The 15,187-nt window shown below is 49.6% G+C and overlaps 6 protein-coding genes across 6 annotated transcripts; 4 read left to right on the top strand and 2 right to left on the bottom strand.

Moving 5' to 3' along the window:
- Positions 1–1,921: 1,921 nt before the first annotated feature.
- On the top strand, positions 1,922–3,351 carry N7529_005070 (acyl-CoA dehydrogenase; the record flags this gene model as incomplete). Its single annotated transcript, XM_057240597.1, has 3 exons — positions 1,922–2,013; positions 2,081–2,929; positions 2,985–3,351. The coding sequence occupies 3 exons, from the start codon at positions 1,922–1,924 to the stop codon at positions 3,349–3,351; spliced, it is 1,308 nt and encodes a 435-aa protein (XP_057099892.1).
- Positions 3,352–3,920: 569 nt separating this feature from the next.
- Positions 3,921–4,787, bottom strand: N7529_005069 (bZIP transcription factor; the record flags this gene model as incomplete). The annotated part of the gene is made up of 1 exon (XM_057240596.1): positions 3,921–4,787. One exon carries the CDS (start codon positions 4,785–4,787, stop codon positions 3,921–3,923), a length of 867 nt encoding a protein of 288 aa, XP_057099891.1.
- Positions 4,788–7,557: 2,770 nt separating this feature from the next.
- N7529_005068 (DEAD/DEAH box helicase) lies at positions 7,558–9,225 on the top strand (the record flags this gene model as incomplete). Its single annotated transcript, XM_057240595.1, has 1 exon — positions 7,558–9,225. The coding sequence occupies one exon, from the start codon at positions 7,558–7,560 to the stop codon at positions 9,223–9,225; it is 1,668 nt and encodes a 555-aa protein (XP_057099890.1).
- Positions 9,226–9,635: 410 nt separating this feature from the next.
- Positions 9,636–11,185, top strand: gwt1 (putative GPI anchor biosynthesis protein Gwt1; the record flags this gene model as incomplete). The annotated part of the gene is made up of 2 exons (XM_057240594.1): positions 9,636–9,731; positions 9,791–11,185. 2 exons carry the CDS (start codon positions 9,636–9,638, stop codon positions 11,183–11,185), a joined length of 1,491 nt encoding a protein of 496 aa, XP_057099889.1.
- Positions 11,186–11,398: 213 nt separating this feature from the next.
- Positions 11,399–13,347, top strand: N7529_005066 (amidase; the record flags this gene model as incomplete). The annotated part of the gene is made up of 3 exons (XM_057240593.1): positions 11,399–11,520; positions 11,586–12,169; positions 12,224–13,347. The coding sequence occupies 3 exons, from the start codon at positions 11,399–11,401 to the stop codon at positions 13,345–13,347; spliced, it is 1,830 nt and encodes a 609-aa protein (XP_057099888.1).
- A 223-nt stretch (positions 13,348–13,570) lies between these two features.
- Positions 13,571–15,067, bottom strand: N7529_005065 (uncharacterized protein; the record flags this gene model as incomplete). Its single annotated transcript, XM_057240592.1, has 1 exon — positions 13,571–15,067. One exon carries the CDS (start codon positions 15,065–15,067, stop codon positions 13,571–13,573), a length of 1,497 nt encoding a protein of 498 aa, XP_057099887.1.
- Between the last annotated feature and the right edge of the window lie 120 nt (positions 15,068–15,187).

The raw sequence follows: 15,187 nt of genomic DNA, 5'->3' as shown, positions 1-15,187 counted from the left end.
AAACCCAACATCACAGCTACCGCTAAGCAATTCAACATCTCGCGCGGCACCTTGAAAGGACGTATCCACGGTCGCACATCTCGAAACAACCGTGACGGACCCAATAAAGCACTACATCCTGAGCAAGAAAAGGCATTAATTCTATGGATTGATACCTTAGATCAGGCTTTTTCTCCACCATCTACAGCCCAAATTCAAGGTACTGCTTTACAAATTGTTCGGCGTCATAACCCCGCTCGCACGCTTGGAAAGAATTGGGCTTACGATTTTATCGCTCGCCTACCACCACGGTTTGAGCATCTTACCCAAAAACCAATGGAGAAAGCACGGTTTCAGGCCGCAGATCCTGGTTATATTGTCTCCTGGTACGATCGTCTACAAATTACGCTCAAAAACTACAATATTAGCCCGAGAAATCTATATAATTTCGACGAAACCGGGTTTCGAATTGGCGAAGGGAAGGCTCAAAAGGTTGTTTCAGCCCGGGGCAATTCATATAATAGTACCGGTGGTCAAGCTGAATCGCTTACCGGTATTGAATGTGTCTCAGCTACGGGTTGGGTTATGCCGCCATGGTTTTTAGTGAAGGGACAATTCCATATGGAAAGTTGGTTTATCGACACCAATTTACCAGACAACTACACAATTTGTCCAACCCCAAATGGCTGGACTGATGAAATCATTAGTTTTGCATGGCTCCAGGTGTTCGATGAATTTACATCATTGCGTATTAAAAAGGGGGAATATCGTCTTCTTTTAATGGATAATCATAGTTCACATTTGACCTATGATTTCATTGAATTTTGTTGGACAAAACGCATTATTCCTTACTGCTTTATTCCACATACAACACATGGTTGCCAACCTCTCGATGATACACCTTTCTCGGTCTTAAAGCATTACTACAAACAATACAACAACGAGACTGCCTTTTGGGGTGGTGATGCGAAACATAAAGCCAATTTCTTCGCGGGTATTCATGATGTGCGCACACGATCATTAACCGAGCGGACAATTCGACACGGGTTCCGAGAAACTGGAATTTGGCCTGTCAATTCAGACAAAGGCCTTGAAAAATTGAAGTTGGTAGACAATGATCTCCCTGAAATGCCCGGGTTTATAGTTCATGATATTGCCGGAACTACACCCCCACCACTATCAAGTTCACTACCAAATTCACCACCTACAACTGTCCAAAAGCTACGAAAAGCGAGCAATAAGGTTGTGAAGCATATACAGAATGATGCTACAATTTCCCCGAAGGTGCGGGATAGTCTTTCTCGGATTTTAGCAGGTGGACTCGCTCTTGCCGAAGTTGGTGCTCAATTTGCGGAGGACAATGTTCGCATTTTACGACGGAAAAAACAGTCTAATACTGCTAAAACAAAGCGCAGACTTCCTGAACTAGGCCCTCGCCTAGTTAAGGACTGTAAAAAACAAATATCTGACCGCGCCGACCGAGAAAGGCTGCAGATGTTCAACCGATCTAAGAAATCATGGCGGGATGCAGCTATTTTAAAAGCAATTGAGGACGGCGACATTGAAAATCCAGGAGAAATTGAGGATGATAATAGTGCAGAAGGGGCCCAGGATTGGATAGATGATCTTTATTGTGTTGATACAGAAGGCGATGCTATTTAAATTCAATGAATTCAATGATGGAATTGGTAAATTGGCAATTAGACCCGGGTGGCAATTAGACCCGGGAACCCGGACACCGCCAGGTGGCCGCGTTCGACGACCCGATTATTCGAATTCATCCTCGGTGCAACTCTCGCCCCACTTTGTGCTCCCCGCGAATCCCCAACGCCGCCGGTAACCGAGGCTCACAGCAAACCCTCGTGATTATGGCCTTCACGTTCATCCTTATTTTCCCCTTCCCTTTTTTTCTCCTTCAAGTATTAGCATATTTCCCCTCAATATGGCCTCTATTATTCGCGCGTTGCGGCCCTTGTCGCGTACCCCAGTCCGCTTTGCCGGCAAAAGGCTAGCTGCCGGCCGGCCCGTGCAAAGGTACACCCCGTGTAGCCCTCCGAACACAGCTTCAAACATTCGCTAACAAACTTGCTTATAATCACAGTGCCTATGCCTTCTCTACTACCCCCCGCCGGCGGGACACCGACATCTCCGAGCTGACTCCGACGCCAATCACCCATTTGTCCGACACGGAAGCCATGATGTCCGAAATGGTCTCGAAGTTCGCGCAGGAGCAAATCGGCCCAAAGGTTCGGGATATGGACGAGGCCGAGACCATGGACCCCAAGGTCGTGGAGCAGCTCTTCGAGCAGGGTATCATGGGCATTGAGGTGCCAGAGGAGTACGGCGGTGCCGGCATGAACTTCACCGCAGCGATCGTAGCGATCGAGGAGCTTGCACGTGTCGACCCCAGTGTCAGTGTGCTGGCAGATGTTCACAACACCCTCGTCAACACCGCGATCCTGAAGTACGGCGATGCTCAGGCCAAGCGTACGTGGCTGCCCAAGCTCACCACTGGCACTGTTGGCTCCTTCTGTCTTTCCGAGCCTGCGTCCGGCTCCGATGCCTTCGCGCTCCAGACCAAAGCCGAGAAGACCGCTGATGGGTACAAGATCAATGGATCCAAGATGTGGATCACTAACTCGATGGAGGCTGGTATCTTCATCGTTTTCGCCAACATCGACCCCAGCAAGGGCTACAAGGGCATCACTGCTTTCATTGTTGAGAAGGATACCCCCGGATTCTCAATCGCGAAGAAGGAGAAGAAGCTCGGCATTCGCGCTAGCAGCACCTGCGTGCTCAACTTTGACGACTGCGTCATTCCCAAGAGCAACCTTCTCGGCGAGGAGGGCCAGGGCTACAAGTACGCTATCAGTGTGCTGAACGAGGGCCGCATTGGTATCGCGGCCCAGATGACCGGTCTGGCTCTCGGTGCATGGGAAAATGCCGCCAGGTAGGTTTCATCTCAACCCGACAACGTAGACTCGATTTACTGACTCCGCGAAAAGATACGTGTGGAACGACCGCCGCCAATTCGGCGAGCTCATCGGTAACTTCCAGGGCATGCAGCACCAGATTGCGCAGGCCTATACCGAGATTGCCGCCGCACGTGCTCTTGTGTACAACGCCGCCCGCAAGAAGGAGGCTGGCCAGGACTTTGTTCAGGATGCTGCCATGGCTAAGCTCTATGCCTCCCAGGTTGCTGGGCGCGTGTCCAGCTCCGCCGTTGAGTGGATGGGTGGTATGGGCTTTGTCCGTGAGGGCATTGCCGAGAAGATGTTCCGTGATAGCAAGATTGGCGCGATCTACGAGGGCACCAGCAACATCCAGTTGCAGACGATTGCTAAGCTTCTTCAGAAGCAGTACACACAATAGACGTGGCATTCTTGGATAGAGATATTTTGCTTATGAATTGTTTCACTCTATGCACACTGGGGGCATTGCTTTTCCTGTTTGAATGTGAATTTATCATTTATTCCCTTTGGGACTGACAGGACTTCATCGGCCATTGCTGATCGTGACTTTGGATTGCTCAAACCCGCTCCGCTGTGTATAAATCCCAGTGTATATATAAGAGAGGGCGGATACAGCGACCACGCTCAATTTACAAATTCAACTCCATCCACCGGGGAGTGTCAATCGCACAGTCAGCTATCAGCCTAACTGCAATAGCCGATAGTCTTGTAGATCAGGTGGGACCGGAGTGTGAGTGGTATGTTTAGCACGTTGCCATTTCCCACGTCAAAGCAACTTCATTGGTTCCCCCGTTGTATATTGCCAACATAAGCCATGTTGCTGTCTGTACCAATTAGTCTCTGTGGGCGCATCGAGGCTAGATCAACTTGCCGTGAGACCGATTAAGGTTTACACTTTCCCGCATCTGCGTCTTCCGCGGAGAGTAACGCGTCTTGGTCCAATTCTGTGGCGTTGGTAGTTGGTAGTGCTCATGGAGGAGGCGCCCATTGATAGTGATATGTCTCGTCTCCCTGCTGTGACTGAGGTAAAGACTGGGGGTACACCGAGGTCGAGGACTGGTAAGCTTCGGATGGAGAAACCGAGCTAGCATTCGGCAGGGAAAGTGACCGGCTGCCATAGGGTAATGGGGGGAAAGAGGACTCGGGTTGCTGCTGGGAAGGAGTCGGAGTACCACCAAAGCGGAACTGAGGCGCTACTGGATTCAGGGACGGAAAGATGTGTTGTTGCCCTTGATGGAGTTGGCCATCTATCACATAAGACTCCATGCGATTCGGGTATTCCGGGTTGGAAGCTTCCCCCACGGATGGTGATCTAGTGGGTGGGTATTGTTGGTGCCAGTCATGTTGATGAGATGCTCGGCTCGAGGCTGACAGGGCTGAGGGAGTTCGGGGGTTCGAGGTGGCAGTGAAATGCGGCGATAGTAATGTCCCTGTCGTGGGGATACCGGGCGATGCATTATTCAAGGGGTCCTCCATAGACCAGCCATTTGGAAAAGGACCCATCGGTTCATTGTTATCAGGTTCAAATTCCGGTCGCCCAGTGAGAGAAGATAGCTGTTGCTTCAATCGGTCCACTTCATCTTTCAACATGGTGTTTCGCTGCATGACTTCATCAAAGCGCTCGGTTCGGAGCCTCATCTCGTCGATCTGCGACTGGTAGGCGGAGACCTGAGCCTCAAGTTGTTCTATATGTTCTTTTGTGCGTAGGCGAATAGATCGTTGGGCCTCTCGGTCGTTGGCACGCTTTCGCTCAAGCTGTTCCGTTGACAAAGTCGACACCTTTCTAGTCCCTGAGCGAGACTCCCGCCTTTTGGGCTGTGTTTCGTTAAGAGTCATGGCTACCCGATTCCTAGCAACGCTGAGACCACATATGAAGGCACCAGATGATTCTCGGCGAAGCGCTCCTTGCTTGTCTGTTTTTTTCTTCACGAAGAACCCTCTGTTGATGACCATATACCATGTACCCAATTCGCAACGCCTGGAGAGGGCTTAGCATGAGGGGAAGCGGTGGATCAATGATTTGCAAAGATCGAGAGTGGGTGGCTCCAGACTATCTCCGATCCGAGCAGGGATTAAGGCGAAAGGCGAATCCCAAGGCTGATTTCGCCTGGGCTGCAAGAAACGAGGTACCGTTATAGGAAAGAGTCGCGACTGTCAGATGCATCCACTCATATGAACAGGAGCTGAAGCGCGTTAAATAAGGATAGCCATGCTTGCACCAAACTTCTATTCCAGTCTCCGGACTGTCCCATCAACGCGTCAGGCAAATGTTCCCGATAATGCGGCGAAAAAGACACTCTAAGACCATTCCGCGATGTCCAATGAACGTTGATAAATAGACGACGGTGTGGGTATGTACATGCTATGGACATAGCGTCTTTCTTCCAGCCACTACGGTGAGCCGCCCCCATTATGAGGTCCGCTTTTTTGAACTTGTGCCAGGATGCCATAGGTGCCGATGATTTGATGTGTCTGTCACATTAACGCTCACAGAAAGTGTCTGTGCTCATTTTGATGCGCAGGACTTTATGGGTTTCGATTCTTGTTACTTGGTAGGTTCTTTTACATTATAAATGCTGACTCCGTGGCGGACACGTTCGTGCCGGTCGTTGACCCCATCAGGTGGAGACAAAAAAGAGCACTAAAACAACATCCTTGCGACTTAATATTAGTTTTGCTCATTTCTTTTGTTGAAAATAGGCTTGGAGCCACAATGCCTCAATGGCCAACCCCTTTAAGCTGTCTTCGCCCCCATTTCTGTAGCCGAGCGATAGAGAAATGGCTTGAAGAGCGGACGAGAATATTTCGGCCCCCAATCCTGTTCGTGATCCTTTGAAAGCCATGCAACATACATAAGTAAAACCCTTGCTAATGGCTTCGAGGTAAGTATGTAGCTTGATAGCTCTAATACACGTGTTTATGGCGAAAGGAAACATTATCTCTCGAGAATAGCACTAGAAACCAGGTTGAACTCATCAGTAGGAGTCTATCATACGATCCCCGCTGTCCCTAGATTTATAATAACTTTTAAATTTTCCATGAAGTTAAAGAGTGTGCCACTTGATCCATATTATAATCGCACGGCATATATGGTGGGAGGTCAGAGGGCGTTCATGTTATTCGAAATTTAGCCCCCAACCAATCAATCACCACTAGAGTATAAAATGCGAATCTCCGCACTGTTTCTAGTCACAGATGCTCCGGCCTCCCCGGCCGATCATCTACGGGTGTGATACCGGATTTAGTGCGATGGGGTTAAAGTCGAAACGTCAGTTTATTAGACGAACGCTCTCCGCCAACGTTAGAGCCTAAAGACTTGGCGAGATGAGGGGCTGGGCATCAATCGAATTGGTACTCCGTAGCCTTACTAGAATTAGTGCTACTTTGTAGTACATTTACCCTGTCGCTTGGCTTTGACGCAAATTTGTCAATGCATCTATGATCAAATATTATTCCCCATGTTCATTACTTTCTCCCTTGGCTCATTTTCATAAAAAAGATAATAGGAATCCCGGAGATGCAATTTTGGAGTTTATATGAACCGAGACAGCCAGCCTTACTATGTAGGAATTAAAGGAGAAAGTGCCAAGTGGTGCTGCACTCCGTGTCGGTGTCCGGCACATCTTCGGTGATCTGTTGTGGACTGCCGGGCCAATCACCTCACCCGGATCTAGAAGGGTCTCTGAAATCATTTGCAACCTTCGCCCGTAACTCTACGTAGTCATTGTTAGCCCAGAGTAATACGCAATAAATAATGTCTCTATTGATGTTTAAGAAGCTATGAATCTAACCGGGTTATATGTACTGTCTGAAAATTTTTTTGAAATCTCATCAAAGCGAAATCAAATCTCAATTGTGGATTGAATTTTCGTCTGAACACTTGGCTACCTTTTGCCTTGAAGCCTCGTTAGTGTGCAGCTACCTACGCCTTATTTCGAACATACTTCAACTCCACTTACGGAGTAGACTTGACTTAGATGTAAAATCCTCATTACTCCCTGGTTCTTATCATTTAATTATCTAGTCAGAGATATAGACATCCTATGTCATTTCACGGTATTCAAGTTGATCGTTGGTAGACTAAATTGAGCTATCAAGAATTAAAGACAAATCCTCTTCCACGCTTCGTGCTTAAGGTCAGTAAGCACTCATATGTCTGCAGCTATAGTCTCGTCCGACAAAGCATAGCCCTTCCTAGCTGATGATGGAATTCATTGACAATTGGTTTGGTACGATTACTACACCGACAGGGACAGATGGTAAAAGAGCGACCTTTCCTATTTGGGAGTAGATATTCACGTGATATCAAGCGAAGATAGTGGATCCAGGATGTGGCCAATCAGCTGCGTGATTACCAGACATAAGGTCAACTTAAATAATGCGCTCGGCAACAAATCTCTGCATTGTTGACAACTAGATTCATTATCCTATATTTGCATCAACTTCGATGCAAGGATTATTAAAAATCAATCGCCTGTTCCTTACAAGATCCCTTCTAGCCCCTCGCCAAAGAATTATCAACTTACCTCGCCACCGTTTAAATTTTCATTCATATTTAACCCGCAGGTTTTCAAACATTTCTTTGGATCAGAAAACCTCAACTACAATGGAAGGTCTTCAACCCAGTGATGTTCAGCCATACTCAAGTATGGCTGGAAAGCTGGATCCCAGACTTCTCAAGTCCCTCAATGTGATGGGTTTCAATGATATGACACCTGTCCAACACCGTGTCATGACTGAACTTCCCAACTGGCGCAGTGACTGTCTTGTCCAGGCCAAAACTGGCACAGGAAAAACACTCGCTTTTCTTTTACCCGCACTTCACTGCCTGCTCAATGGAAACACGCCACCGAAAGGCAAGGTCGGCATCTTGATCATCACCCCAACCCGCGAGCTTGCACAACAAATTGCCAAATCATGTGATCAACTAACATCGCAGTTGGAGAAGCCCCTTGAGTGCCACATCGCAGTTGGTGGAACTGCTCGTGCATCTGCCCACCGACAGTTCATGAATGGGTCACCTTCTGTTCTGGTGGCAACCCCAGGACGATTGACCGATTACCTGGGTGACGATGCTACTGCCAAGAAGCTATCCAACATTCAAACCCTTGTTCTGGATGAAGCCGACACGATGCTCGAAAGCGGGTTTATCGCTGATGTTAAGCGAATTCTCCAGCTCATCCCCGCGAAGAGCACCGGCTGGCAAGGAATGTGCTTCTCCGCTACTGTTCCTCCCAAGGTCAGGGATGTTGTGAATGTGGTGTTGCGAAATGATTACACAAGCATTAGTACCATTGACAAGAACGAAGCACCCACACATGAGAGAGTACCTCAGTACCACGTGCTGATGCCCTCCGTGAAAGATACCTTCACCACACTTGCCGCCTTGCTCAAGCATGAAGTCAAGAAGAACTCAAAAATCATTGTGTTTGGTGTAACCGCGCATATGGTTTCTCTTCTCGCAGGTGTCTTTTGTAAGGGCATGATTCACTTGAAGGTGTTTGAGATTCATTCCAGACTCAGCCAGGGTGCTCGCACAAAGACCACCAACGAGTTCAAGGAGGCGGATTCCGGAATCTTGTTTGCCTCAGATGTCATCGGTCGTGGAATGGACTTCCCCAACGTCGACTTGGTCATCCAGGTCGGTATGCCTTCCAACGGCGAGCAGTACGTCCACCGTGTTGGTCGTACAGCTCGCGCTGGTGCCGATGGCCGTGCTATCATTCTTCTTACCGAAGCCGAGTCTTTCTTCATGAAAAACAACCGTCACTTGCCAATCCAGGCCCACCCTGATACTGAGGCTATTAACGCGGCTGCCTCAGGATGTTCTAAGGCTGTTATGGCTGCCATGTACACTATTGAGGAACGGTCAAAGCAGCGCGCATACTCGTCCTTCATTGGTTTCTTCGCTGGATCAGGTCTCCTGAAACAACTTCGTATCGACAAGGCCGGCCTTGTTCAACTTGCAAATGAGCTGGCTATCAAGGGTATGGGATGCCCCGAGGCTCCTCCAATGGATAAGAAAGTTGTTGGCAAGATGGGATTGAAGGGCATTCCTGGATTCAACTATGCGAACCCCAACGAATTGGACAAGCAGGGTTCCGGTAGATCGCACGGTCATTCTCGTGGCAACCGGGGAAGCAACAAGACCCGTGATGCGCTCAGCCCTGGAGCCGGTCGGGGAGACAGAGGTGGTGTTGAGAAGACCCGTGGAGGAGGCCGTGGAGGCCGAGGCGCACGTCGCGGCGGAGGACGTGGAAAGCCGAGATCTTAAGGCTGTTTCATACCCCAAGTAAAAGCATATTAAATCATGTCGTTATATAGACCCTAGAGAGTTACGCATTGTTACTAAATATCCTTAATTGCACTGGAATTACGCTTGAGTGCTTGATTTTTCGTTTAGACAATGTAGAGGAAGAAAGCTAGTGTTTTGACCAGCCGTGAACTACTATATATCCACTCGACCATGATATTTACTTCGACCGACAATACAAGCTTGGAATAACTGACACAGTGTCATGATTGATCTTGACAGTTGTTCTTGTGATACAGGACAGCTAAATGGTCAGGTGATTGCGGGTGAATAGCAACATTCGGAGCTTCTCCAACTTCTCTTTTACCCCGTCATTCTCTCAATTACGGCCACCAAGGGTAATCAGCTCTCTGTATAGATACTTATTCAACATGGATCAGAGCTACAAAGCTCGCAAGGAGGCCTTCGTGTCTAACCTTGCCGGCAGCACAATACTCGAAATCAACGCAGTTACCCTAGTCGCTTCAGTGAGATACCCCGATCTTTACCGTTGCAATTGATTCATTCTGATTTGATATATCTCTAGACAGCTGTCATCCTTTGGTCCGCTCTCCAATCCAGGCTGTCATTCTTCACACCATACGGACCTGCAGCAATCGCGACCGACTTCATTCTCAATGTTTTAGCCATACTGTTCGCAACGACCGCATACTCCTCCGCACCCCTCCTCCTCAACATCTTTCTTGTTTCCCCCGCCGTCCTACTATTCCTTACTCGGCACAGCCAGCGCCCTCCCCAGAAAGCCAAACCACCCCGCAAATCCAAGGCCAAAAATGATAGCTCCCAGGAGGGCCAGTCGGCCTTGCCTATCCACCCATTCTTGACGACGTATCGTGCTGCCATGATGATCGTTACCTGTGTAGCAATTCTGGCTGTCGACTTCCGCGCGTTCCCACGCCGTTTTGCCAAGGTGGAGAACTGGGGAACGTCTCTCATGGACCTAGGCGTGGGCTCCTTCGTGTTCTCCGCGGGTGTGGTGTCTGCACGCGCGGTTCTGAAGGGTCGGGAGTCGAAGACCCCGAAGGCGGCCCTGCATAGGAGATTGATTGGCTCTGCTCGGCACTCCATTCCTCTGCTTGTGCTGGGCCTCATTCGACTTTGGAGTGTCAAGGGATTGGATTACGCGGAGCATGTCACTGAGTATGGCGTGCATTGGAACTTCTTCTTCACACTTGGCTTCTTGCCTCCTTTTGTAGAGATTTTCGATTCCTTGACTACATTGATCCCCTCATACGAGGCACTTGCGCTTCTGACTGCGGCTCTTTACCAAGTCGCCTTGGAGTCCACTGATCTCAAGGGCTACATTCTTGTGTCTCCTCGCGGGCCGGATCTTCTATCCAAGAACCGCGAGGGTATATTTTCATTCATTGGATATCTTGCAATCTTCCTCGCCGGGCGGGGTGTTGGAATTCGCATTATTCCTCGTGGTACTTCGGCTACAAAATCACCACAACAAGCGCGCAAGTCTGTCCTGACAAGCTTGATCCTGCAGGGAATGTTCTGGTCGACCATGTTCTTCTTCAATTCCACCTACGCATTTGGTCATGGAGCCAACATTCCTGTATCACGTCGACTAGCCAACATGCCGTATGTGCTGTGGGTTTCGGCTTTTAATAGCGTGCAGCTTTTCCTTTTCTGCTTGACTGAGACTGTCTTCTTCCCGATGGTTCACCGCGCAACTACCAAGGAAGGCGAGGGGGAGCAAACAACCTTTGCGACCAGTCGGATCCTGCACGCCTTCAACCGCGGAGGCCTTGCGCTGTTCCTCATTGCGAACCTCCTCACCGGAGCAGTAAACTTGAGCATTCCCACATTGGACCTGAATACGCCGCAGGCCATGGGCATTTTGGTTCTCTATGCAGCAGTGCTCACTGCTGCTGCTTTGGGAATGGACAAGTACAACATCAAGTTGAGCTTGTAAAAATACATGCAAAATCCTACAGCTCAAAGATAGCACACATATATACACCCAAAATACACATGATATTTTAGCAATGAGCAACCAAGTTCATAGATCGAACTCCTGGACGAAAGTACGTTTTTTTTATTTTTTAACCGCGGCATGTGATATCATCGGTGGGGAAACAGAACAGCTTGACACCCGAGGTTGCGCTTCATTTTACAACAATCAACCATGAGCGAACCGTCATTTCTCAATTATCCGCCACCACGCGAAGGCCCCTCGGTCCCATACAAGAATGAAGAACAAGTCATTCCAGTCTTCCGCGGCACACCTTTAGCCATCAGCGCTACATTGTAAGTTCCAAGCTCCAAACTCCATTGAGCTGTCGCAACATACTAATATCCCCGGCTGGCTGCAGAATTCACAATATTGGCTTCATTCAAAGACACTTCTGGCACAATGCCGGCTTTGGAGTGATCCGTGAGATCCCCCAACTGAGCCAGTACGCCGGCCGGTACGACCCAACCGTGATTCCCGTGGACAGTACCACTCAGGCCGAGGCAGCAGCGAAGACGGCATCTGCCATTGTGCAACGCAGAAAGGGGAGCAATGGATATTATACCTCCGCCGACTATCACGCGCTATACTCGTCAGGGGAATTGACACCGACCGCGGTCATTGAGGCATTGTTGCCTTTAGTGCGACGTGACGCCCACCCGCCCGGCAAGCATTCAACTGCTTTCTTTGAGTCCCAGGCTGAAGCTATCCATGCAGCTGCGGAAGCCTCTACGAAGAGATACAAGAATGGTCAATCGTTAGGTCCCTTGGACGGTGTGCCTGTTGCCGTGAAGGATGAGGTGCATGTTACGGGGTATAAGCGTACACTAGGATCGAAGCTAGACTTCAAGCATGGCTCCGATGGAACCTCGTGGTGTGTCGAGAAGTGGCTTGATGCTGGAGCTATAATTATTGGAAAAACCAGCATGCACGAGCTAGGACTAGGTGAGCTCCTATTGGGTGATGTTTTGTCGAATTGGACTCACTGACTATTCCCAGATACAAACAACAACAACCCCAACTATGGAACACCTAGAAATCCCCACAACAAGGAGTTTTACTGTGGTGGTTCATCCGGTGGCTCTGGGTATGCTGTTGGAGCGGGCCTCGTGCCGTTTGCCCTGGGTGCAGACGGTGGAGGCTCAATTCGGATCCCGTCGTCCTTCTGTGGTATCTGGGGATTGAAACCTTCGCACGGTCGTGTATCAGGGGCTCCATCTCAGAGTCTGGCGCCCACTGTCGGTGTACTTGGGCCCATGGCTTCGAGTATCGATGACCTCGCCCTCGCATATCGCACAATGGCCACTCCCGCGCCAGCTTCACAAGACCCAATTTCGTCACAATTCCCTTACCCCCAACCTCCTATGCCAGATGCTAAGCGGACCAAGACTATCGGAATCGCGCGTGACTGGATCGACCGCGCCGAAGCCCCAGTGCGCGCTGCGTTGGACCGGGCCCTCGATTACTACCGCGAGCAAGGCTACAACATCATCGATATCACTATTCCTTATCTCCCCGAGGGTCAGCGCGCTCACATCCTGACTATCATGGCGGAGATTGCATCTGGTGTTGACGCGAGCAAGATCTGGCACCTCACGGCACCGAACAAGGTGCTGGTTTCTATGGGAATGTGGCAGATCACCGCCCAGGACTTACTTGCTTCTCAGCGGCTGCGTAATCTCCTCATGACGCATCTGGCTCATCTTTTCAAGTCTCATCCCGGGCTGCTAATTGTTTCGCCTACTACCCCCATCCCTGGGTGGCATATCGATGGCGGCGAGGCAGACTTAGCCCGCGGGCTGTCAGATGGCAAGTCCTCTGTCCGCAACATGGAATATGTCTGGCTGGCCAACTTCACCGGATGTCCTTCCATTAGCTGTCCCGCTGGGTATACCGCTGATGGTGGGGTCCCTATTGGTGTGATGGCTATGAGTGAATGGGGCACAGAGGAGGAGTTGATCGCCTTTGCTCGCGATGGAGAGGCTATATTGGACCTGCCTGGTTCTCGTCCTCCATTCGAAGCTGGGACTGCCGCAGTGTCAAACGGTCTGCGTATTCCCTCTGGTGGGCTTGCGGTCTGGGAGGATGTGATCGCTCAGGCGAAAGAGAAACATTCCGAGTAAACAAAATAATTGCCGATGCTCCCTTCTTATGTACGTGTATATCTTATCTCAAATCTCGCGCTGCTACCCAGATATCGCAAGTCACATCTGTAATTGGACAAGTGCTCTAGTCTTAGCACTGAAATATGAAGACGGATTCTCAAGACATAATTGGCCTATAAGACTAGTGACAGTGGTTCAATGATTTCTTTAACGAGTCGATATACAAAGCAACCTGTTCTCTCTAACCACTTCCAAAAATAACAGAAGGATCATACATCGTCATGTTAAATGACAAACAATTTCCAACATCGAAAATACCGCCGTGCTTATTCCCGCTGTCAGTATCACAGCCATTAGCAATCTGCCCAACATAATGAACACATTCATCATGCGACAGTTTCATGTCACCATCACAGTTGTTCAAATTGAGTGTAATGGTGCACTCATTATCACTCTCCCTCATACCCGTATAATCCTCATGGAATCCATCCCTGGTATTCAACTCAACGTTCGAGCAGAAATTATCGATAACACCGCTGTTACTACTATATCCATTCAAAAGATCAACAGGCCAATCCCACCCATCGCCGCCCTTACAGCTCAGCTTAGACTCAGAAGTAACACTCAAACTGAAAATGTAGCATTCATCCGTTGAGACTGTACCGCCGTGTTTGTTGCCACTGTCTGTGTCGCAGTCGTTGGCGAGAATGTTCATGTACTGTTTGCAATAGTCGGCCGAGATCTCTCCGTTATCTGGAACGCTGCAGCCTTGCTGGGTTGAGACTTCCATGACGGCTTTGGTGTCACCGGCGTACTCGCCGTCGAAGGTCTGATTGAATGGCCAATTGGTTTGCGCGGCGGCCTTGATGCAGAATTTGTCTAGGTTTCCGGATTGGGAGCCTTCAGTGTTGAGAAGAGAGACAGGGTATGTCTGGCCGCTGCCGCCAGTGCAGGACTTTGTGGCTGTTGGCGAAGCTGAATTGCTGGTTATTGAAGTCTCGGTTGTTGGGCTGGTGGTAGTAGACGAGCTTATTGTGCTCAATAAGGTAGTCTCCAGGCTTGAGTTTGAGCTTGAGCTTGAGCTTGGTGATGAGATGGCCGTTGAAGTACCGCTTACGGTAGGAGGGGTCGAGGTTGGGTTGCGAGTGCTGGTTTGAATGGGGCTGGATGACGAAGCACTTGGAGAGACAGTTGATGAACTGGGGAGCACAGAACTACCTGATACGGGCCGACTACTCGTTGCCGAAGTGCTATCCGGAGTAGATGACGTTGTGTCTGGGGCATCAGGTATGGGATCCGTGAGCGTAGCGAATGGGCTAGCTTTCACAGCAATGGTACAGGCAGCTGGCGTCGTCGTTGCCAACGTAGACGAAGATGATGGGGTAGCACTGCAGCCTGTTGCTACCGATGTACTTGTAGTGCAGCTATTGCTGTACAATGGAGTTCCAGAGCGCGTGCTCGTGGTGACAGGAGTACATGATACCCAGCTGTTGGTCACAGTTTTGGTAGTGCATTCTGGAGTAGCAGTCGTCGTAGTGTCTGTTGAAGTGAGACTGCAGCCGCTCTCCACAGATGTGCTGGTAGTGCAGCTCTCTGTAAGTACCGGGATACCTGATGATGTTCCACTTGTGACTGATGTGCATGAAGCCCATGTGTTAGTCACCGTTGAGGTAGATGTACATGAAGTGGCGGTAGATGAAGGCTGAGAGGCTGAAGATTCTGGCTCAGGGGTAGGCATATTATCAGTGCCAATAGTAATGGTTGGCCAGTTCGTGACAGGGGGATCTGGGGGTGGAGGGTAGATGCCCGGGTTTGGTCCTGTTTGCGCGTCAATTATGGTTCTTGTTTAGTTGAAAAA

Source organism: Penicillium soppii, assembly GCF_028829465.1.
Source record: "Penicillium soppii strain IBT 18220 chromosome Unknown utg000004l, whole genome shotgun sequence".
NCBI classification, from domain to species: Eukaryota; Fungi; Ascomycota; class Eurotiomycetes; order Eurotiales; family Aspergillaceae; genus Penicillium; species Penicillium soppii.
The sequence above is the reverse complement of the archived record's forward strand: the minus strand, read 5'-3'. Positions and strand labels throughout refer to the sequence as shown.